This window comes from Canis lupus, chromosome 2 (genome assembly GCF_003254725.2).
Source record: "Canis lupus dingo isolate Sandy chromosome 2, ASM325472v2, whole genome shotgun sequence".
NCBI classification, from domain to species: domain Eukaryota; kingdom Metazoa; phylum Chordata; class Mammalia; order Carnivora; family Canidae; genus Canis; species Canis lupus.
The window spans coordinates 72,668,372-72,690,819 of NC_064244.1; the positions used below are offsets into that span (position 1 = coordinate 72,668,372).

General features: G+C 58.8%; 2 protein-coding genes and 1 long non-coding RNA gene across 6 annotated transcripts in view; 1 reads left to right on the forward strand and 2 right to left on the reverse strand.

Annotated features, from left to right (window-relative positions):
• Positions 1 to 226: 226 nt before the first annotated feature.
• Positions 227 to 18,002, reverse strand: SELENON (selenoprotein N). 4 transcript variants are annotated; one of them, XM_035714015.2, is made up of 12 exons: positions 17,171 to 18,002; positions 15,217 to 15,334; positions 11,619 to 11,752; positions 8,743 to 8,955; positions 8,405 to 8,529; positions 7,693 to 7,830; positions 6,043 to 6,124; positions 5,468 to 5,656; positions 5,072 to 5,177; positions 3,913 to 4,025; positions 3,718 to 3,819; positions 227 to 2,461 (listed from the first exon to the last, which is right to left on the reverse strand). In XM_035714015.2, exons 1-12 carry the CDS (start codon positions 17,591 to 17,593, stop codon positions 2,291 to 2,293), a joined length of 1,914 nt encoding a protein of 637 aa, XP_035569908.2. In that variant the 5' UTR covers positions 17,594 to 18,002; the 3' UTR covers positions 227 to 2,290. The 4 variants fall into 4 exon arrangements, with proteins under 4 accessions (XP_035569908.2, XP_035569909.2, XP_048961742.1 ...); XM_035714016.2 differs by having other exon boundaries at positions 17,046 to 17,234; XM_049105785.1 differs by lacking the exon at positions 17,171 to 18,002 and adding an exon at positions 16,377 to 16,605.
• LOC112660501 (uncharacterized) lies at positions 17,793 to 20,954 on the forward strand. The gene is made up of 3 exons (XR_007408288.1): positions 17,793 to 17,952; positions 18,546 to 18,623; positions 19,797 to 20,954. It is a non-coding gene; the product is annotated as an uncharacterized LOC112660501 (long non-coding RNA).
• MAN1C1 (mannosidase alpha class 1C member 1) overlaps positions 20,708 to 22,448 on the reverse strand; it is a 148,439-nt gene continuing 146,698 nt past the window's right edge. Inside the window, exon 13 of the mRNA XM_025448364.3 lies at positions 20,708 to 20,749. Coding sequence (XP_025304149.1) covers positions 20,723 to 20,749 — 27 coding nt within the window. The 3' untranslated portion in view covers positions 20,708 to 20,722. The remainder of the gene's footprint in view (positions 20,750 to 22,448) is intronic.

The following is a 22,448-nucleotide window of genomic DNA, read 5'->3' on the forward strand; positions in this document are numbered from 1 at the left end:
CTTCTCCCTCTGCCTGTGTCTCTCATGAATAAATAAATAAAATCCTAAAAAAAAAAAAAAAAAAAGGAAAAAGAATGTCACTCAAGCCCTCTAGTGACAGAAAAGATAGTCCCCAAGACTTTCCAGCCATGCTCCCTTGCCCATGTGCCGAGCCAATTCCACAGAGGAGTCAGACCAAGGATAGAACTGACCCATAACCCGCTCAAAGGAAAGGCACTGAGAACCATCCTAGTCTCTCCAATTTTATTATAGGACGTGTGGGGAGGGGAGGGGAGTACAGATGGGTAGCAGGAGGGGCCTGGAGGCCCTCCCCCACCATGAGCTTCAGGGCACAGTGGGGGACAGGAAAAGGTAGGAGATGAAGATGAGAAAGCCAAAGCAATCAGTGCCTTACAAGGGACAAGGACTGCTCACTGTGGGGCGGGCCCTCCTGGACCTGCACGAGGGGAAGAGCCTGCTGGGCATCGAAGCAGAGTGTCTGCTGCCTCCGTGTGGCTCATGGGATTGGCTGTGGCCACCCATGCCTGGAAGCGCAGAGACAGACCTACGTGCCCTCCCTCCAGTAAGGGGAGTGGAAGCACAGCCTCCCAGAAGGACATGAACTTGGCTGAGCTTGCTGGCTGGAGCCTCATTTGGTCTGGAGATCAGAGGGGAGTGAGGCATTTTGGTCTGAAAGGCTTTCTTTTTTCACCTCAGTTAAAATGGGCAGGGGAGGGTGCTGGGGGTGCAGTGCAAACCAAAACACTCCAAAATCAACTCTGCCACTTAGTGACCTTGGGCACGTCCCTTCACTTCCCTGAGACTCAGTTTCTTCATCCGCAAAATGGGAACAATTATCTGCCTCACAGGTTTGTTGTGAGGTTTAAATGAGAAAATACAAGTAATGTTAACAGAGTGCCCCAGATAGAAAAGGCTCAGTATGGATACTTCAGTGGCAGGCAGGAGAACTCAGGGTGGGAGGCCTGGGAGTGTGTCTGAGGAAAGGTCTGCCTTCCCCTCCCAGGTTTAAGAGAGAGCCCCTGTGGGGCAGGCCTTGGGGAGCAGGCTTGGCTCCAAGGCTTTCATGAAGGCCCAAGGATCTCTCATGGGCCTGAGTGGAAGACAAGGATAGGGTTGGGGGTACACTGACCTTTTTTAAAAAGCTGGAAGAAAAGAGAGGAATATTTCTTCCCGTAGGTGCAGCTGCAAAGACATCAAGCTGGACCCATCTAGGATTTCAGATCCAGCCATCATGGGGCTGCTGCTGCGGGAAGACACTGCCCCTTCTTTCTCCTCAGTGTCAGGGTTATCAAAAATACCTACAAACTGTGAGAAACTTCACATAAAAACACTGTTCTGCATGTATAAAAAAAAGACTGGCTGTGGCTGTGGTCAGGGCTGAGGACGTAGATCAAGGCCTTCAGGGAGGCCAAGGAGGGCCAATAGCCACTCGGGGGGTGGGCAAGCTGGTCTGGGCTGCCCTGACAGCTGGGCCAGCCCTGGCTCTGGGGGAGGCTGTGTTCTTTGGCTGAGCTACACTTCTGTGGGTCTGAGGGGCAGGAGGCTGGCTCTACTAGTCCTGTGACCCTTGGTGGGGTAGGTGGTGGGGGTGCCTTGGCCCTGGGCCTCAGGAACCCCTCGGTGAACTCTCTTGCTAAGAGCAGAAGCCTACTTCACAGTGAACCTCTCCAGGCAGCTGGCCTCCAGCAAGTCCCGAAACAGGTGCTGGCTCCTACTGTTCGGCTGGATTGAGTGGTCTGGGGAGCCGAGGTCCTAGGTACAGGGAACTCTCCTGAAGGAGGGTTTTGCCCTGAGCCTCCAGAAGGCGGTCTCCAGCTGAAGCTGACCCCACTGGGGACAACAGGCAGAAGAGGGCAGCCAGGAAGAAGGCTCTGAACAAGAGTGCTTCCCTGGCAACTCCTCCTTAGCCCCTAGTCCAGGGTTTCTTGATGTTTCTTTTGGGAGGGGGTAAATGTAAGGAGAGAGAGGTGGCCCTGTCTTCCTAGCACCACTCCCTACTGACCTTCACCCCACAGGTACCTGAACTGTGTGCCTGAGTGAGTGAGGTCCAGGGAGATGACCTGAGGCCCCGTTTCTGGTGTCCTGAGCAGCTTCCAGAACCATGTGGGTAGTCCTCCCATCACCAAGGCAAAGTAGGGGGCTACCCTTCATTGCCCTCAGATCGCACAGGCAGCCTGGGAGTGGCAGGGGTATGAGAACTGCTGGCTCTGCGCGTGAGGGGTCGGTGCTCGGCACTGGGGGCCCTTCCTCCAGCCCCCCACCTCGAGCCTGGCCTCTCAGGGACGGGACACTAGTCCTGGAGGAGGGGCAGGCCACGCCGAAGGCCCTCCTTCAGGAACTGCATGTAGGTGGCCGTGGACGGGTCTTCGAAGGTGGACGAGAAGCTGAAGACGTTGTTCTCAACATCCTCGGGCTTCATGGAGGTGATATCCAAGAAGTAGTTGGCGTTGATGTGGTGGACCTGGGAGAGGGGCTGGGTGAGGAGAGCGGTGGGCCCCTGCGCGGCCTGTCTGCTCCTGCTCTCTTGGGGCAAGGGGCCAACTTGGGCCTCAGACTGTCCTCGCTCGAGGCAGATGGCAGACAGGCGGGACAGAACCCGGCCCAGGGCCCGGCTCTTCCCGTCTCCCGCCTCTGGGCACCCAGGGCCCTCTGCCTGCAGAGCTCCTCTGCGCCTCACCCACTGGCGAGAACCCAACGCCTCCCCCCTCGCCCCACTCCCCCAGCCCCTCTTCTCTGTTCCCGTGACCCTTGAACTCCACACTCCCCTCCGCCGTGACGCCCACCTACCCCATGCCACCCCGCAGGCCGCTCAGCTCCTTAAGGGCAGGTGCCCAGGACACGGGCCAAGAAACAAATGGCCGAGTGGGACAGCGCAGTTCCCAGGCCAAGTTCTGTCCGCCCCGCTCCCTATGCCAGGGCCCCGCCAGGGCCGGCTCCGCTGTGCTGAGCGCCAGGGCACCGGTGGCCCTCTCCCTGGCCCCCCTCAGCTCTGCCCCCCCCTTCCGTGCCCACCCCCCCCACTCAAGAGCCTGGGGAAGCCGACTACCCTTCCTGGCCTTCAGTCCCATATGAACTGTCCCTGGGGACAGGAAGGGTCAGGGGCATGAGACGGGCTCACCGGTGGGCCCGGCTTCAAAACCAGTTGCACTTCTTAATGGTGCAACTTTCCCCAAGTCTCTGGCCTATTTTGAGCCTCGGTTTCCTTGTTTGTAAAATCAGCCCTTGTGATTTTTCCATCTCCCAAAACTGTGCAAGGCCCTGAGAGAACGTGTGTGAGTGCTCATAGGGGCCCCCCCTGGGGAGAGGTAGGGTCCTGCACCCTGGCTTGGCCGGGTGCCCCTGGTCCCCTCTACTTTGCCACAAGGCCTGGCCCCTCCTTCCTCCTTCCATCCCTGAGCTGGCCACAGCGGTCCAGGGAGAGCATTCCCTTCCAGGCCACGTTCCTGTCCGTTCTGCTACTAGCTTGTGCTCACTGCTGCCCAGTCCCCAAAATGCTGTTGGGGTCCCCCTTCTAGTGGGAGAGAGTGCCAGCCCGTGTGAGGCCAGCAGGGTGGGTATGACAGTTGCTATTTTAGAGATGGGGACAGCTGAGGCTCAGACTGGCTGGGAGAGTGGCAGGAAGTCGTGGAGCCAGCCCTGAAGCTCGATGAGGTCTCTATGCGGTGCCCCACGCTGCCTGCTGGGCCCAGGTGGGTGCAGGGGCTGGGGGCTGCCTACCACAGTGCCGTTGGGCAGACAAATCATCATCTCCACGGGGAAGCTGTACTTCTCCAGGTGCAGGCCGGCTAGCTTCTTGTGGGCTGGGTTCTCCTGGCTGTTCTGTGGGGACAGGTGGCACACCCGCTGCCTCAGCCTCCGGCTCCCCCGTCCCCTGGGCTCCCATGGGGCTCTTCCCTCCCACCTGCCACTCACCTGCAGGTCTTCTAGCTCCCTCACCAGGGACCAAGTGCTGATGAAGCTCTCGTTGAGGAGGGCGAGGATGGGCGAACTTTCCAGGACGGTCTCCCGGAGAGTCCGCCCTGAACCTGTTCAGGGAACAGCAAGGCCGGAAGGGTGAGAGGCACCCCCACATGTCTTACTGGGTCTTCTATCGGCAATAAGCCTCCTGGGCGGCCGCACGGTCTGTGCGCGCCAGTAGGATAAGATTCAAGGAGCCTGCCACAGAGTAGGTGCTGAATGGAGGGGGGCTGTAATTACAATCGTGATGTACTGGGGTCCTAGGCTGAGATGGGGCCGGGCTGGGGTCGGGTGGGGAGACAGACAAACGACGGCCTCGGCCCAGGGACCCTCGGCCAGGGACAATGACAGCCCCTTAAAGCCACTAAATTCTGGAGCCCAGGGCCTTTGCACAGATTTTTCTACCTAAAACACCTCTCCTCCTGTCACCTGATGAGCTTCTACTCCTCCTTCAAAGTCTCAGCCTCCAGTCACTATCTCTGAGAAGCCTTCCCTGAGCCCCCAGTTACAGAGTCTGTGCCACCCTGGACCTTGCCCTGTGTGACACTCACCACATTTGTCCTTCTACACACGCTGTGCTCCCCAAGGATGGGACCACATCCCATCCTTGGGACTGACTTCTGACTTAGAAGACCCCCAGCACCTGGCCTACGGCGCGATGTTTGCTGATTGACTGGATGAGGGCAGGCGCACTGTTGTACTCATCTTTGTATCTGTTGTCAGACACCCAAAATCTTTGGGGGAATCTTCTGAATAAGCGAATGTGTGGCTGGCCCCTGGCACTGTTTTCTCTCTGAGCTGTGTGCAACACTTCACAAGCACAGGCACTTTTACCACCATTTTCACAGATCTGGGAGGGAATTATGTTACCCCTCCTCCACTGTCGAGAACACCAAGGCTCAGGGAGGGAAGTCACTTAGCCGAGGTCTCCACACTGAAAATGACTGAGCTGGACTCTTCCTGCTGTGAACAGCAGCTTCTTCTGAGTTCAGCACAGAACTCTCCTAAGCCCCCTGTGCTCCAACAGGACAGTCCTGTTGGCCTCAGGGCCTCCTGCACCCTACGAGGTGTGATGTCTCCCCCTATCCTCTCAGCCTGGCGGGGTCTCCCTCACCTCAGCAGGACTGGTCATCCAGGGCCCCCCACAGCAGAATTGAGTGCACCAGCTTGTTCTTGGCCTTGGCTTGGTCGAAGGCCTCGGTGAATGGCAGATAGGTGACCTGGGGTGAAGGGGAGACAGAGAGAAGCTACTGGGTGCGGCTAGGGTCCTATTCAGGGGCTGTGTGTGATGTGTGTGTTTGTGCTGTGTGTGTTTGTGCTGTGTGTGTGTGTGTGTGTGTGCACGTACAAGAAAGGGTATTGCTGGGCCAGAGCATGCCTCCTGCCAAGTTCTGAATGGCACAAGAGAGGCCCCACTGTTGCGGGCCAGGCCTGCAGGGAGGTGGCCTCAGCAGCAAGCCCTGTACCCAGCCTGGAGTCTAGCGCCCACCCACTGTTCCCCCGGCCCCACCTTCTTGAAGGGGTACATGGCCACCTCCAGGCGCCGGGCAGCCTCCTCCCAGCTCAGCTCCTGCTGCCACTTGATCTCCTCAAACACAAACTGGAGGGGCTCCCCCGAGGGTGGGCGGCTGTCGATCATGTTGCCGTCCTCATCCAGGATCATGGAGGGCACCGACGGGCCTGTGGCCTCCAGCTCCATCTGGGCCAGGGGTCAGTGGGGGATATCAGTGAGGGTGTCTCAGAGATGGGCAAGAACCCTTAAGAGACCCTCAAAGGTACCCCACCCATTGCAAAGGTAGAGAAACTGAGGCCCAAGAAAGGGCAGGGCCTGGTCAAGGCTGCAGTGAGTCTGGGACAGAGCCAGTGTCCAACCAGGGCTCCTTCTACCACAGGAAGCACTCTGAGGGCCAATGGCAGCTGTTGGGTTTTCTGTGCAGGATCAGGTGTTTTTCCAGAATCTGGCTTCGGGGACAGTTGGCCCCAGCTCACCAGGAGCTCTGTCCTTCACCCTGGCCTGCCTGAGGCTCTTTGCCCCACCGCCAAATCCTGCTTCCAGACCTGGGTAAGGACCACTCGTGTGCTCACCTGGGGGATGTAGCCAATGTCCACCTCCATGTTGCTGCTCTCGCTGGCCCCGTACAGCCACTCCATGTCCACATTCAGAGACCTGGGGACAGGGAGGCGGTGATCAGGGCAAAACACCCCCATCACCCAGGCCCAGGTCAAACTTTCTCTCTGAGGGCGCACAACCTCCCCATTTTACATATGAGAACACCGAGGCGTGGCAAGGTGAACCCAAGGTCCTGGGGCCACGGGGATTCTGACTGCAGAGCCTGGGCCCTTTTCTGTCCCTGGGCTGCCTCTTCGGAAGTCACTGCAACCACATCACGCTCCACTGACCCAGCCCTTTACGGTTCATACAGGGCTTTACATCCGTGTCTTATGCGCTTCCCACGGTTCTTTGAGGCAGAAAGATCATCAGTGCCTCCCCCAAGACACAGAGAGGGGCAGGAGTGAAAGAAAGCCTGGCCCCTGCTCCCTCTCAGGCAGGGAGTGGGGCCCCACCAGGTGCCATCTGCAGATCGGCCACACGAGGGCGCCCCAGGACCGGCAACTAAGCACCTTGGGCGGGGTGAGGAGGGTGGCCAGGTCCTGAGACACAGGCTCAGGAGCAGCTGGTCCTGGGGTTGGTCGTTTGCCCCTGCCCTGTTTGCCATCCAGGAACCCCTCCTCCATCCCTGGGGTGGAGGCAGATGTGTCATGGGCTGAGCCTGTGCAGGGGTGAGGGGCGTGGGCGGCACCTGCTTGCTAGGGAGAGGGAGAGGAAACCACTCCTGTTCCTGGGAGCAACTTTCTCTCCCCAGGCTAACCCAACCATCCCTTCCCTGGTGCTCAGGAGTCATCCTCCCAACCAGCTGATGAGGAAACTGAGGCTCAGAGACGGCCAAGGCCTTGTCCACAGCCACGCAGCTCAGAGGTGCCACAGTGGAGACTTAACTATGGGACTCCCAGCTCCCAGCCAAGGTCTGTCCCTGTCCCTGTCCTGGGTCACTCAGACCCACTATGCAACCACTTGCTATGAGGGAGGAATCTGGAAAGACGTGAAGCCAGGCCTTCTAGGTCCCCTGTTCCCCTGACAAGAGGCTGACGCTGAGCAGGTTGGGCACGCAGCCAGGCGGCTGGCATGGAGCCCTCCCGAAAGGCCCCTTCCCTCTGCCGCTCAGGGCCTATGGTGGCAGGGAAGGGTCTGCTGGACTTTCCATGTGCTGCTCCCTTTGCCTGGCTAACCCTCCTAACCCCTCAGGTCTCTGCATATATGTCTCTTCTTCTGGGAAGGCTTCTTGGACCCAGACCAGCCTGGTGCCTCCCCACCTACCAGCCCTCCCCTTGGGTGACAGGTGCAGGCTGTGGCTATGGGTCTGTGGGTGGTCTGTCAGCAGTACGAGGGTGTAAGGCTCCAGCTCTGGGGAGGGTCTGGTGGCTGCTGCACCGGGTCCCTGGCACAGAGCTGGCAGTCCAGGCCAGCTGGGACACGGTTGCCAGATGATGAACAGACCCACCTGTGCTGACCTCAGGCGGCCTCCTCCTGGGTCAGCTCCAGGTCCCTCCCAAGAGAAGTGGCTCTGGGGATTAAAGGCAGGGCAGAGAGAAGGGGCCTTTGGGCTCCTGCGCCTGAGCTTCTGGAGCTAGAGGGTGGACTGGGGTGCAGGGCCGGGCTGGGGCCAAGGCTCCCACCTGTGGTTGGGCACGAAGAGCCGGAAGTCTCGGATGTGAGTGGCGTCTTTGGAGAGGATGATGTGGCCGGTGAACTGGCCAGGTGAGAACCAGAAGGGGAAGTCAGGCGGCTCGCTCAGCTGGAACTCGGCATGGATCCTGGGGGGAAGGCAGCCAGGCTGGGAGCAGCCCCCTGCTGAGCCATGGCCCACCCTGCTGCTTTCATGCCAAAGCTGGGGAACCCTTGGCCAGACTCTCGTGCTGAGGACGACGGGCTGGGCAAGGGGAGGAAGGAGAACATGGGGCAAGGAGAAGCTGCGAGGCCCTCAGAGCACTGCCTGTCCCCAGGGCCTGGTTCACACATGGCTTTCTCCAGAGGCCTTGCCTGGCCAACCTTCCTCTGAGCCCTCACAGCCTCCACAGGGTGTGTGTGACCTGGTTCACAGCTCTCACACGCCCCCCTCCGGGTGGGTAACAGTCACAGCCACCATCCTCACGCTAAGCATGTTCCATGCTCCCCTTGCTCCCAGGAGGAAGTCACCACCACCCCACCCACAGATGAGGAAACTGAGGCCCAGATAGCCAACGTTGCTTGCCCAAGACCAGGGGGTGGTACGTGGTAGCACTGGGGGCTTCCAGGAAGGCCCTGGCCTCACGGTGCTGTGCCCTTCCATGCTTCCCTGGGGTCCCCGGCGCTGAGAGGCCCGGTGGGGGGGCTCTGAGGAGTACGTACCGGAACATCACAGTGTAGTAGAAGTCGCTGATGGCCGTCAGGCAGGCAACGGCCCCCTGAGGGGCAAAGCGGGTCTTCACGAAGGGCCGAGGGTGGAACATGCTCAGGAGCCGGTGGATGATGACCTGGGGCGGGGGAGGTCAGTGAAGACCCGAGCTGGCCTGTTGGGTCCCGGCCCCCTGGGAGAGCTGTTCTGGGCCTGCAGGCCCGGGGCCGGAGAGGGGGTGGGCAGAGGCAGGCAGGAGAGCAGGTGGGTGCCTGGCCCTGGGGGTCCGGGTGCAGAGCAGACACCGGGGGGCCGTGCTGGGGCCCCAGGGCTCACCAGGGGCAGCCCTCACCTCTTTGCCCTTGGGCGGTGGCGGGTAGAAGCGGTTGTTGGACAAATAGCCGGTGAAGACGCTCAGTTCGCTGGGGATGATCCACCAGGGCTCTCCCAGCGCCACTTGGCCCCGCAGCGGGAGGAAGGGCCGGAAGTGGCGGGCAGCAAACACTGCGCTTGGCACGGCTGCGGTGGTCCAGTTGCGGAGGCCGGACAGGGCCAGGCGGGAGACCTGGGCAGGGGAAGGCCGAAACTCTAGGGTGCTGAGAACCACGTGGGGGGCCCCATTCTGTGGGTGGATGCAGGTCTCCCTTGAGCCCCGAGCCAGCCCACAAGCTAAGGGAGAAGAAAGATCCAGGGGTGCTTCTGTCCGGTGATGGCCACAGGCCTGGCACTATATCACTAGAGCCAAGGTGCACGTCACCGCCCCAGCCCCCAGCCCAAGAAGCAGCGCCCCCTTGGCCCACTCAGGCCCAGCCCAGGCTGACACGGTGTGGGGGGCTCTGAGCAGGGCTCTGCCTGCCACTTCCCTCCCTGGTCAAGCCCACTCGCACGGTTCCAGGCCTCATGGGCGCCTGGTCCTGCCTCCCTCCTTCACGCCATCCAGCAGCCCTGAGTGCCACCACCTGCCACCCCCTCCACCAGCCTTCCTTCTCCTTAGACTTCTCTCCAAGTCTCCTCCTGGGGCTAATGTCCTACTGAGGGAACTGAGGGTTTGGGGAAAAATCTGAGGAGAAAAGTGGTAACCACCTCTTGGGGGAAATTTCTGGGGTAAAGAGCAGGATGTGACCTCAGAGGAGAAGGAAGGTCATCCCTAGAGAGCACCCACTTCTAGGGTAGCCTGGACCTTGCTGGTGGGGACCTGGCCTGCCTGGCGTCCCTCAGCTGTTTCCTGGTCTGTAGGGCACCCTCTCTGTCTGGTGAGCTGATACGGATGAGGGTGAGACTGTGTAGGCCTGTCTGTCTGCACATGTGGAGCACGGAGCCAGGACCCGGGGCACGGCCTCTGGTAAAAAGCTTCACCTTCAGCAGCTGCTCCCTGCCCCCCTGCACCACAGGCAGGGGGCCCAGCCACCAGGAGAGCAAGGGCCTGGCACCTTCAGGGGTGCTCTTGAATAGCATCAGGTTCCCTCTCTACCTACCCTCCCCAGTGGTGGGGGGACCAGGCGCACTGGGAGGAGGGAGGTTCTCAGAGCTACCCCCCAACAGGGCTGACGGTGCAGGGCCGGCTGTGCTGGGCCAGCCTGAGCCACCTGCCTGCCAGGTCCTGCCCACAGGCTGGCAGCCCCTGCAGGGAGCCCCCCTCGAAGGGGAGCCTGCGCTCTGTGGGGCGCTGTCCTGACCCATCCTCCCTATAAGTGCAGCTGGGCCCTAGCACCCCGCCAGTCCCGCGGGGTTCTCACTGCTTTAGTGGGGGACTCGTCTATTCAGACAACTGCAACCACCTGCTGTCACTGCCCACCTTCCCTATCCAGGTCGTGTGTGGAAGGCCAAACCTGTTTCCAACTCACTTCCTGGACTGTCTCTCGGGACATCCTCTGGCGCCGCGATCTCAGTGTGTCCAGACTGACCTCATTTGCTCCTCAGCAGACCCATTCCCCACTCTGGGCCCCATGGGGCGAGTGGCCCACCCCACACTTGGTCACCATCCAGAAGCCTGAGTCCCTCCCCACTCCTTCCACTAGTAGCCATGGCCTGTCTTCCTTCCTTTCCCGGCATCCTCTAGGCCGTCCTTCCTCTCCATCACACCGCCTCCCTGGCCTACGTCCTCGTCCCTCCCGAGAACTGGTCTTCTTGTCTCCCGTTTCTCCCCAGCCCCCAAGCATCTGACGAGGGAACCCTCCCATTTAGAATCCGCTCTGGTAATTTGCCGCTGCAGCAGGAAGGCCAAAGTCAGGAGACCGAGGCCCTCTGTAGTCTGGCGACTTCCCTTCCAGCCCCTTTGACTGGGACGCCCCTGCCTGTGTCCCACGTGCTCTGGGTCCAGCTGCACCAGCGCTCTGGCCTCACGACTGGCCTGGCACTTCCAGCCTCCAGACCTTTGTTCATGCTGAGGTGGCACTTAGGGGAGATGGAAAGGCCAAGTAGGTACGGGCCGGGCCAAGAGGAAAAGTTGCTTCTGGCAGAGGGAACAGCGTATGAGAAGGCTCACGGCTGGAAGAAAGCCTGGACATCTGGAGGAGCTGGAACAGCGTGAGCTGAGGAAGGAGGGCGGGAAGGGCAGACAGGCTGTGCAATGCCTCGGTGCCAGGACAGGCTGGAGACTTGGGCCACGGGGCCTCAGGCCAGGGTGAGGCGGCTCAGGATAGCATTTGTCAGGTGCCTTCCCCCCACCAATGACCCCCTGCCCCTCAGATCTGGTTGATCAGAGTTCAGCAGAGCACCTGTCAGGTGCCAGGGGCCTGAGGAAGCACAGAGGTATGAGTCACAGGCCTTGCCCTCGAGAAACTCACACCCTGGGGAATAAAACTGACTTGCAGAGGGTAATGAGCCTACGTGAGGCACCTGCCTCACCACTGGCTCCCGGGCACGTATTGCCTCCTCTGACCAGGTCCTTCTAGCCCTGCCTCCCCTGGCTGAGCCCCCTCCTCCTCCTGTCTCTATCAGATGGCACTGCCTCCAGGAAGCCAGCCCAGATCCCATCTGGGTTAGGGGCTCATGCTTATCCCTCCTGCACCAGACTGTGTCCTCGGCAACAGGGTCAGCATCACACTCGCTTCTGGACCCCTCAGGGCCTGGCACCCTGGGGGCACAGAGGGCAGCTGATGAAGGAAGGAAGGAAAAAAGGAAAGGTAAACAGCACAGACCTATTCTCAGGAGGCGAGTAAGCACAGACAGTCATGTATCTGTGGTCCCACCCGTGGGCAGCCACCACTGCCCCCCATTCAGACTCACCCCCAGGAACCCATCTTTGCTCTTGGTCATAGACTCTGGGATCAGAGGCTGGAATCGGGCTTCTATGGTGAGCGTCTCCTCACTGGGGTCAAGGGGCAGCTCCTCCTCTTCATAGCTGGCCGCAGGAGTTGACCCTAGGAGACACAGTTGCTGGAGAGGGGGCCTGCCCTCAGGCTGCAGGGCCTCTCTTCTCTGAGAAAGTCCACCCCCCATCTTCCCCCCTTCCCCCCTACTGGAAGGTGATTTAAGGGAGCCAGGCTACAGCTGGAGTAACAGTTAACAATTACCTAAGTAAAACAAAACAAAACAAAACAAAACAAAACAAAAAAACAATTACCTAAGTAGCAACCAATAAGTATCACATTTTAGTTTCACAGTAGTCCTGAGAGGCAGGTAGTAACATTTTTACCAGTTCCATTTTACGCATAAGAAAGTGGAGGCTCAGAGAGGTGCAGTCACTGCCCGAAGGTCACACAGCTAGGTAGTGAGGGAATCAGGATTCAAACCCAGGCTTGTTTTACTCTAAACCCACGATCAACCATGACCCTCTTCCGAGGGCACTGTGATTTCAGGGATTCCGTTCCCTTAAAGGCTCAGGACCCCAATGACCTGGATTCAAATCCCACTCCTCATCAGCTGTGTGATGTTTGGCCAGTGGCTTGTTATGAGGATTGGATGAGAGAATCCACGTAGTGTTAGCACCAGGTCTGGTGGAGTGAACCTGTGATAACTTCAACTGTGTGACTAGTACTGGATGATTCAGGATCAGGGAGCCACAGAGCTAGGGCTCAGACTAAATTCTTCTGACTCCACCCTGTGCTCTTCCCACCAGGCCAGGCTGGCTGGTTGTCCCACTTCCCTTGGTTCTGTGAGCTCAGTCGGAGATGAACTTGGTGCAGGGCCCGCCAAAGGCAGCATCTGGGCACGCAGCCGCCTCTCCCAGTGGCCGGGGTCCCAGCACCAGAGAGAAGCTGCTGTCTGGGGCTCGGAGAAGGAATGCACTGGCTGGGCCTGGTCAGCCCAGCTCCAGGCTGAAGTCAGTCCCCTTTCCTAGATGATCTGGGGCAAATCACTCAGCCCCTCTGGTTTTCCTATGTGGGAAATCGAGACCGTGCTGCCCTGCGTGTCCCTGTCAGGGGGGCGTCGTGAAGAAATGAATGCTTGTCAGAGAGTCACTCAGAACAAGGAATGAAAGCGAGAAACAGAACCATTTTTGACACCTTCGGGGTCATAAGCTCTGAGATAGATTGCAATGCCCTCAAGAACGCCAGTTTGGAAGAGAGGAGACTCGCTTGTCCCTGATTTTTGGGGTAGCCCTGTTTCCCCAGCTGTGCAAGGAGGGGCTGGAGTGCCAGTGGCCAAACTTGATTTCTCAGGTCTTTTCCTGCCGGAGGTAGGCCAGGACTGAGACCTTTCAGTGTGGAGGGAGTCACGACGAATTTGTAGGGAGAAATGAAGCCTATTTCAAGAGGGGCGACTGACGGAAGGGAGGGGCCCTCCAAGGAGTGAGGCAGTGGCAGGGCTCGTCATGCCTCTGTCCCTGGGCAGGTTCGTGGGACAGAGATGACGTGTGGCATCTGCTGGCGAACTGACAGGCCAACTGGAAGCATTTGGAGCAATTCTTCAATGGGAATCGGTCAGATTCATTTGGGATGCCTATTTATTTATTTATTTATTTATTTATTTATTTATTTATTTATTATTTATTCGTGAGAGACACACACACACAGAGAGAGAGAGAGAGAGAGGCAGAGACACAGGCAGAGGGAGAAGCAGGCTCCATGCAGGGAGCCCAACTCTTGATCCCGGGACTCCAGGATCACGCCCTGGGGGGAAGGTGGGCGCTAAACCGCTGAGCCACCCAAGGATCCCTGGGATGCCTTTTTAAACTACACATACCCACTGAGTAATCCTAAGGGGCCAGAGTCAGGAAGCTGCCCTTTTAATCGGGACGCCCCTGATTAAAGCCCTGTTCTGAAGGATCACAGTTATTTCTGCATTTGTAAGCCAATGCAGCAAAACTTTCCAAAGAGCAATCTGCAAACCTCAGAGGAAGGGAACAATTGGAATGCGCAAGCTTATGAGTCTGCCTTGCTTTTTCGATTATTTTGCTCTTATCACAGATAACTATTAATAACAGTGTCCAGCCTGTTATGGCCTTTTAGTTTTTTTCATAAAAAAGTTTTATTTCCTGACTTATAAGTAACTCATGACAGACAATTCGTAAATCTTTTATGGTATAAAGAAAATTAAACACTCATAACTGTACCAACTAGACATACTGTTCCTGTTTCCTGCATAGATTTGATGTTTTGGGCTCTATTTTATTTTATGTTTTGTTTTCCCAAAACAGTTTTGCACTCCTAGTGGCCTAAGTGGTAAGGGGGGGGTGGGGGGGATATCTTCCCCTGATGGAGAAAAAAATTTATGTGAAAAAATTAAAAGTGCCCTCAAGCCCAGCAAGCTTGTCCAACAAGTCATTATGAGGGAACTCACTCTCTCTGTCCATAAAAGAGGACAAGGAGGCGGCCGTGTGGATGCTCAGAGAAGTGTCTGCGGAATAAGAGGTCAAAGCAAATCCACACGAGGCCAACCTGTTTACCTATCCATCTGCTTTCACGGCAGAACTGACTGCCACTGAGAGGCACTGACCCACATCTGCTCCAGCAAATTCACATTTTTCATCTGACCCTCCTCCTCTGGCAGGGACTGTGGTCATGGGCCAGCAAGTGGTCGACCTACCCGACCCAGCCTGAGACACGGAAAGCCCATCACTGTGCTCTGGTGCTCACTCACCTGAGAGCAGCTGGCATCTCTTCTTTGCCTTTCCCATCTATTGACCTACTTACACCTGGCAATTTTGATAACAAGATCCCAAGTTCAAGAAATGTCACAAGAAGTTGGAGAGAGAGAAAAAAAAAAGTTGGAGAGAAATCGACAGAGACTGGGGTGGTGGTGAGACAGTGAGAGAAGCATTTAATAATTCATTAGAATAGCTCAGCATCTCATCTTTATAAGAAAAAAATCACTGATTACAACTAGGTAAAAATGGATCACCAGGATGGGCTAGGAATCTGATAACACCTACGCAGAATTTACTAATTAGTAATACTAGTAAGAGCTCCTGTCTACTGATCAGCTACTGTATACTGGTCACTCTGCAGATACTCTCCAATCCTCAAACCTGTGAACTGGTGCAGGATCTGGAGCCAGATGGCCCGAGTTCTAATCCTAGTTCTGCTCCTCCCTGTGCCTCAGTTTCCCAAACTATAAACAGGAGAATTATGACTGCGGCTATTTCACAGGACACCGTGAAGATTAAAGAGATGACTCACATGAAGTGCTTAAAATCATGTCTAGGGGCGGTCAGGGAATGTCACCTAGTATTTGCACTTGAGAACTTGAGAACATGTGCAGGTGGTGGTGCCAGAGCAGCTCACCCAAACTGCCAGCTAGAAAGGGTCAAAGCCCCAGGGCTGCCAGGAACCCCCATCTCCCTCTCCAGGTGGCCCTCCTGCTCAGGGCAGACACAGTGGCTGAGAAGCTAGGGGCCATGCCTGGGGTGCCCCCCTCTCCGGACCCCAGCCTCTCCTGGTACCTGTCAGCTTCTCAGCAATGGGCTTGAACTCCTCGGGGCTGATGTACATATCCCGGTCTGTGTCCAAGGAGGAAAAGAGAAAGAGGCCTTCTGTCCCCAGGGCCTTCAGCGCTGACTCCTGCTTGGGAGGAAAGGACTCCATGGAGCACCATTTGGATGCCAGCTGGGGTCCCAAACAGGTGGAGGGGGCAGCTCCCACCACCTTCTTCCTGAGTTCTCACAACACTTGGTCCACCCATCCAAATGTCACCTCTGCATCATCCCAGAGCCCCAGGCCTGTCCCTGCTGGTCCCTGCTTCACTCTGCTCCTTTGTCCACTGTCCACTACCCCAAGGCTGTCCGACGTGGGACTATCTGGTCCCATCCCCATTTCACATTCTTTCCCCTGTGTCCTCTCCTGTCCCCTCAGCACTGTCCCGGCACACTCCCGGGGGCCACCACCAGGCCCTCCCCCCGTCCCAGCTTCAGTCCCAGGGTCCAAGTCACCCGTCTGGACCGTCTGGACCGCCCCTCCGTCTGCCCCAGGCCCTGCCTCGCACTCCCTGCAGCGGACCTGCCACCCCCCGCCCCTTTCCCTCCCTTTCCTGTCACCCTCCCCGGCCCACTCGTCCAGACCATCCATCCCGCCTCTACCCGCAACCTGTGCCTCCCCCTCCCCTTCCTCCTTCCTCCCAGCCCCTCCCCTGCCCCGCCCCCCGCCTCCTCCCCTGCCCCCTCCGAGCCCCCTCCCCCCGCCCTCTCCCCCGCCCCCTCCGAGACCCCCCAGCCCCCACAGTCCCCTGCCCCCTCCGAGCCCCCACAGTCCCCTGCCCCCTCCGAGCCCCCCCAGCCCCCGCCCCTCCGAGCCCCCCCAGCCCCCACCTCCGAGCCCCCCCAGCCCCCGCCCCCTCCGAGCCCCCCCAGCCCCCGCCCCTCCGAGCCCCCCCAGCCCCCCACCTCCGAGCCCCCCCAGCCCCCGCCCCCTCCGAGCCCCCCCAGCCCCCACCTCCGAGCCCCCCCAGCCCCCGCCCCTCCGAGCCCCCCCAGCCCCCGCCCCTCCGAGCCCCCCCAGCCCCCCACCTCCGAGCCCCTCCGAGCCCCTCCGAGCCCCCCCGCCGCCCCGACCCCCAGAGCCCAGGCCCCCGGCTGTCCCCGCGCCCGCCCTTCCCCGCGGGCCGGACCTGGCGTGCGGCGGCCTGGGCCTGGCTGTGCTGCGCGTAGGCCCGGGCGGCGGCGGCGGCGGCGGCGGCGGCCAGCAGGGCCCCGAGCAGCGCCAGGGCGCGGGCGCGGCGGGGTGCGGGCGGCGGCGCGGCGGGGCCGGGGCGGGGGCGGGGGTCGGGGCCGGGGCCGGGGCCGGGCGGCGGGCGCTCGCTGTGCAGGGCCCGGCCCATGGCGGCGGCGGCGGGGCGGGGCGGGGCGGGGCGGGGCGGGCTCGGCGGCGTCCGCGGGCGCCCAGCGAGGCGGGGGGGGGGGGGGGGGACTCCGGGCCGCCCGCCCCCCGGCCCTGCCGCGCGTCCGCCCCGCGTGCGCCTTCGGGGGCCTCCCGGTGCCCTCGGGCGGCCGACGAGAGCGAGGCCCGCCCCCCCCCCCCCCCCCCGCGCCGCCTCCGCGTCTGCAGGCGCCGAACCCGAGGCCTCGCTGCTCCGCCGCCTGCCGGGCGGGACCTGCCCCCCTCCCCTCCCTCCTCCCCCTCCCCTCCCTCCTCCCCCCCCCTCCCTCCTCCCCCCCCCCCCCCCCCCCCCCCCGGCCGCCCGGGCCAGCGACCCCGGAGCCTGAGCTGCCGGCGGAATTGCTCGGCCTCGGGTGAGGCGGCGGCGAGGCCCCGGCGGGGGACGCGGTGCGGGACCCACCCCGGCACCGGCTCGGCCGCAGGAGCGAGTCTTGCAGGGAACAGCTCGTGGCGTGCCTGGAGGACGACCGCGGCGATCGGAGCGCGTGGAGTTTGGAGAAATAAATACTTGGGGTCTGTCACTACCTTTGGTTCCTGCGTCCGGAGGCCTTGGTTCCCCCGGGGCCGCCTCCATCGTCTGAAGGTCCCCGGGAGCTGGGGGCGGCCCTGCCTCTGCCAGGAGGGGGCACTAGAGCGCAGCCCCGGCCCCCAGGGAGCAGCCGCCCCTCCGGGGAGGTCACCGCCAACCCTGGCCCGTGTGCACCTGCGGTCCGAGGTGTTGGAGGGGCTCAGCAGGTGTCGGGCACCACCATGGCCTGGACCCCGTGTTGGGTGCTTTATGCTCTTATTTGTTCTCGAGCAATCCCGTGAGGTGAGCATCGTTTGCCTCGTTTTTAAATTAAGGGGCCGGAGCTTACCACCCAGGTCTGTCTGAGTCCACATCTCATGCCCTGCTGCCTCCCAGGGACTGGCCCAGCTGGCTGCTTGGGGGTGAGGACTTCCTTCCATCCCCACTTCTGCGCTTCATGGATAACCAGCCATGACAGCACCCTGTGGGCAGGGCCCCAACTTCCCGGAGCCCACAGAGGACCTGACACATGGTAGGCACTCCAGCATCTTCCAGATGAGCGACTCCCAGGGATCGAGACTGGCGGGCTCTGGACCTAGCTTTTGCCCAGTGCTCTGGCCCCAGAGCCTTGGGGGACCCACTGAGGACCTGACATCTGCTGTTGGCTTCTGAAGGCTTCCAACTGTGCTACTTCCAACTCATTACCGCTAATGTTTGGGGACACCCTGCGTATGACAGATGCTATTAGAAAACCAAATTCTGCTCTATCAGGAAGCAAAGTTAACAGAGCACAAAGCAGGTTAGGAGGGGAAGATTGATGAGTCAAGGCCCCTGGAAAATAAATGAGGGAAGTTTTCTTTGCCAGAATGATTTTATTTATTACACTTGGTTTTTGTTAAAGACACAGATACCCCCACTGGTCTCTGTGGCCCAGGGCTGGGGACATGGGCTGCTGGGGTTGGGAGGGCGCTAGAGGAGGAGTGGGTTTCTAACACTTGACTTAGGCCAGTGAGCCTCTGGGAAAAGGATCAGTCTTGGGACCCAGGTCTGGGAAGACAGCTCTGGGCTTTGGCCATGGAGCAGGACTAGGTGTCCCACTGGTGGAACTTTGTCTCCAAACCAAGGACTTGGGCAAGGCAAGCCCTTGAGAAACTGAGCCAGCAGGATAGCTCTGCTCAGTGGTGGCCCTGCAAGGGGTTTTTAGTACCTTATCTCTGGGCCCTGACTCTGAGCAAGGGTAGTATTTGGGGGTAGCAGCAAATGGTAAGTGCATCAAAATAAGTGGCATGTTGGCCATGTCCTTGAGGAGCTCCCAGGTTAGCAGGGAAATCATTCCTACGCTCACTCAACAAATATTTATGGTGGGTCTTCTGTGCTTGGTTCTGGGCATAGGGGATCCACCAGAGAAGAAAAACAGCATCTCTGCTCTTCTAGACAAGTCAGTGGATACTGTGACACCCGTCCCCGGATGTAAGTGACCTGAGACAGAGGGATGTATGCAGAGGAGGGTCCCTGTGACTATCGAGAGGGGCCAGAAGAGACTTCACAGAGTGAAAGTCTAGCCAGGCCTGAGTTCAGGAGGTCACCAGTCAGAGCACCAGGGGAAGATCATTCCAGGGGCAAGAAGACCAAAGGCAGAGGCCTGATAGCATGAAAATCAATGCAAGTCTATGGCATTATGAGGATTTTAGTGGCGGGGGGACCCCAAGGTAGTGTGAAGGGAGAGGAAGCAGGAAGGACAGGCTGGCACTCTGAGCAACTGGTGAGAAGCTTGGACTCTGTCCTCAAGACGACAGAGTGACCTGGCGTGCCTGGAGGGGGACGTTCAGCCACAGAGGCGCCCATCAGACTTGACTGCTGAGGGAGAGTCCTTCCCCTCCCTGCTCTGTCCCTGAGGCAGAGGAGCTTTGGCTTCCACACTTGCCCCCCTGCACCGTGGGGATTGGTGCCGACACCCCAGGCGCTCCTTCGGGGCCTGGGTCACTGCCTCCCACCTGGCCTGTTCTCTCTCTCCCTCTCTCCTTCTCTCCCATCTTCCCCCCCCCCCCAACACCCCTGCCTGCCCTCCAGTAGCACCTTCTCTGCTTCAGCCTGCTGTCTCCCTGCAGAGGGGCCTGTGCTGTTCTCCAGGGAGATCAGATTAGGGTTTCCTCCTCCAGCTCCAGGAGGATGATGAGCTGGGGTTCCAGGAGGAGGAAAGCCATCTGGTGCGGGGTTTTGTGTTTCTCCTCTATCTCTAGGAACCTGGGCAGGCCGGCGGGCGGGGGGGGGGGTATTTGCTCTAAACCCAACCCCTAACGTGTTGGTGGACAATGACAGGACCAGCATTCAGTTTGGGAGCAAAAGGATGCTTCTGGTGCTGCTATAGGAGTAGCTTTGCCTGCCTGGGCCACGTGGGCCCCTTAACAAGCTGAGGACCTACTGTGTGCCGGGAACTTGCCTAGGCTCCTGGAACAGAGGAGTGGAGTCAGGCGAGGCACTTCCTCTTTTGGAGCTAAATATTCCAGCAGGAGGAGAGAGGTGATAATACACAGAGGAGATAATTTTGGATGGTGGTAACTGTGAAGGGGTGAGACGAGGTGGCACAGAGTGGTGCAGGCTGGGGGCAGGCAGCCCAAGGAGGTAATGGTTTCTCCCCTGCAGCCCGAATGGAGAGAAGAGGCCAGCTCCTGAGGAGCAGAAGGGAGCACGTTCCAGGCAGAGGTGCAAGTGCAGAGATCCTGGGGTGGAAGCAGACTGGGTATGTTGGGGACACCCGATGAGGGCAGGGCGGGCTGTGTGCAGTGACGCAGGGAGGGCTGCTGACAGCTGGGCCCCGTCTCCAGGGCCCTTGTGGGCCGTGGCAACAAGCTGCGGTTAGATATGATGGGCACCCATCGTATGGGTTTTAAGCAGGGGAGTGACATGTCACTTGTTTTTACTTTTATCATTTTTTTAAAGGTTTTATTTATTTATTCATGATAGACAGAGAGAGAGAGAGAGAGAGAGAGACAGAGAGAGAGGGACACAGGCAGAGGGAGAAGCAGGCTCCATGCCAGGAGCCTGACGTGGGACTCCATCCCGGGACTCCAGGATCACGCCCTGGGCCAAAGGCAGGCGCCAAACCGCTGAGCCACCCAGGGATCCCCACTTTTATCATTTTTTAATTAAGCCTTTTAATCCCAGTGTAGTTACCTGATTTGTCTTTATTTTATTTTTCAAGATTTCATTCATTTGAGAGAGTGAGCAAGCATGAGTGGGAGGCAGAGACATAGGCAGAGGGAGAAGCAGACTCCCCGATGAGCAGGGAGCCTGATGTGGGGCTCCACGTGGGGCTCGATCCCAGGACCCCGGGATCATGACCTGAGCAGAAGGCAGACACCCAACAGCCACCCAGGCGCCCCCGGATTTGTCTTTAGCAAGACCTTTCTAATAGCCAAAAAGGAGAGACAACCCAAATTTCCTCTGATGAATGGATAAACAAAATGTGGCAGATCTGCACAATGGATGTTTTTTGACAATAAAAAGGAACGAAGCGCTGCGAGGAAGAAGCCGGACACCAAGACCGCACATACATTGTAGGATTCCGCTTATATGGAAGGTCCGGGAAGGCCGATCTGCAGACAGAAAGTAGATTAGTGGTTGCCTGGGACTGCAGTGGGGGTCGGGAGTGTCTGCTAATGGGCACAAGGCTTCTTTTTGGGGTATAAATGTTCTAAAATTAAATGATGATTAGTACAAACCTGTGCATATAATATGAAAACATGAACTGTACACTCTAAATGGTTGAACTTTATAGGATATAAATTATGTCCCCATGAAGTTGAGACTTTTTTTTTTAAGAGCTTTCTGGTTTCTGGGTCAAGACCAGGCTGAGGGGAGCAGGAGCAGACGGAGGGAGTGAGGAGGCTGCGTCAGTCTTGCAGCCCAAAGACGTTGGGGGGCCCCGGGCCGGGTGGCCCACAGCACGAGTTGGGGCGACGGTGGTGCGGTTCCCGAGGTGGGAAAGCCTGGGAGGCCCAGGCTGCCGTGTGGACATGACCCCGAGCCGCCACGTGGAGCGCAGTGTCGGGGAGGCGGTGTGTGCAGGAGTCTGCAGCTGTGAGCTATAGGGACCATAAACTCGCGAGTCACCAGCCTATAAATGACACTAAAGCCACAGGATTCAATGAGATCATTGAGGGAGAGAAAAGAGGCCTTTGGTTTGCGTGGCCTCGGCGGCTGGTATGTGGCCACAGATGTGGCCGTGCCTCTGAGTGCTGAGGGGCTTTGGCTGGATTCACAGGCACAGGGCTGATGAAAAGAGATTAATTGTGGGGGTCACGACAGTCGTTGGCTAGGCTCTCATCCTGTCCAGGCAGGGAGATTTATTCCCTGGGGTCACGAAAGGCCCCCAGGGCTCTGTCCACACGGGTGGCTGTGTTCACAGCGCGTGGACACAGGGGCTCTGGGTGGTCTGGCCCGGCTGCCACTGGAGTCCTTGGCAGCCCAGCGGTTCTGATGCACAGCCCGGGTCGAGAATCACCAGGCTGGTACGAGTACTGGCTGAGTCTCTCTGGGTGGGTGGGAGTTTTGGAGTGCTGGGCACTGAATGCCAAATCCAGAAGAGTTTTTCCGTATTCTAAGAACACCCTTCCTCCAGTCCTGTTGCTCATTCAGGACTGGAGGCTGAGGCTCTCAAATGCAAAGACAGCTGCGTTTCATGCAAGCCACAAAAAAATGTGTTGGACATTTGGGGGCCTTCAAATGGTTAGTGTGGGGCACAGAAGATGGTGCTGAGTCAACCGCCCCGAACTCTGCTCCTCTTGTCCGCTCTGCACTGTGGCCAGGGCCACGGACAGAACAGGGGTCGGGGCGATCAAGCTCCTGGTCTGCTGGAACTGAGGGGCCCCGAGGCTGGGGGCTGCCCTGTTTGAAAAGCAGCAGAGTTTTGGGGGAGCTGGGGGGAGCTGGTCACCTGCCATGGGAAGGGCACGTCTCAGGGTGCCTCTAGGTGCTTACTTGCACACTTCACCCACAAAGGGGTAGAAGAGGGCTTTATAATGACCAGACAGAGAAACATAGGAGCCCTTAGTATATAGGACACAAGTTGTTATAAGTTGTCTCATGGATTTGAGGTAGAAAATTCAGTGGAAGGTCTATAATCTGAAGACTAAGGGAATTCAAAGGCCACATGCCTGAAACCAGTGGGTGGTGGAAGAGGCCAGCACGGGCGGCAGGTATTGGTAGACAGCAGGAGGGAGCTCTCTGGGTACTAGGACTGGCCTCTATCTTGATGGCGGGGAGGCTGCACGAATGTGTACATAGGTGAACATT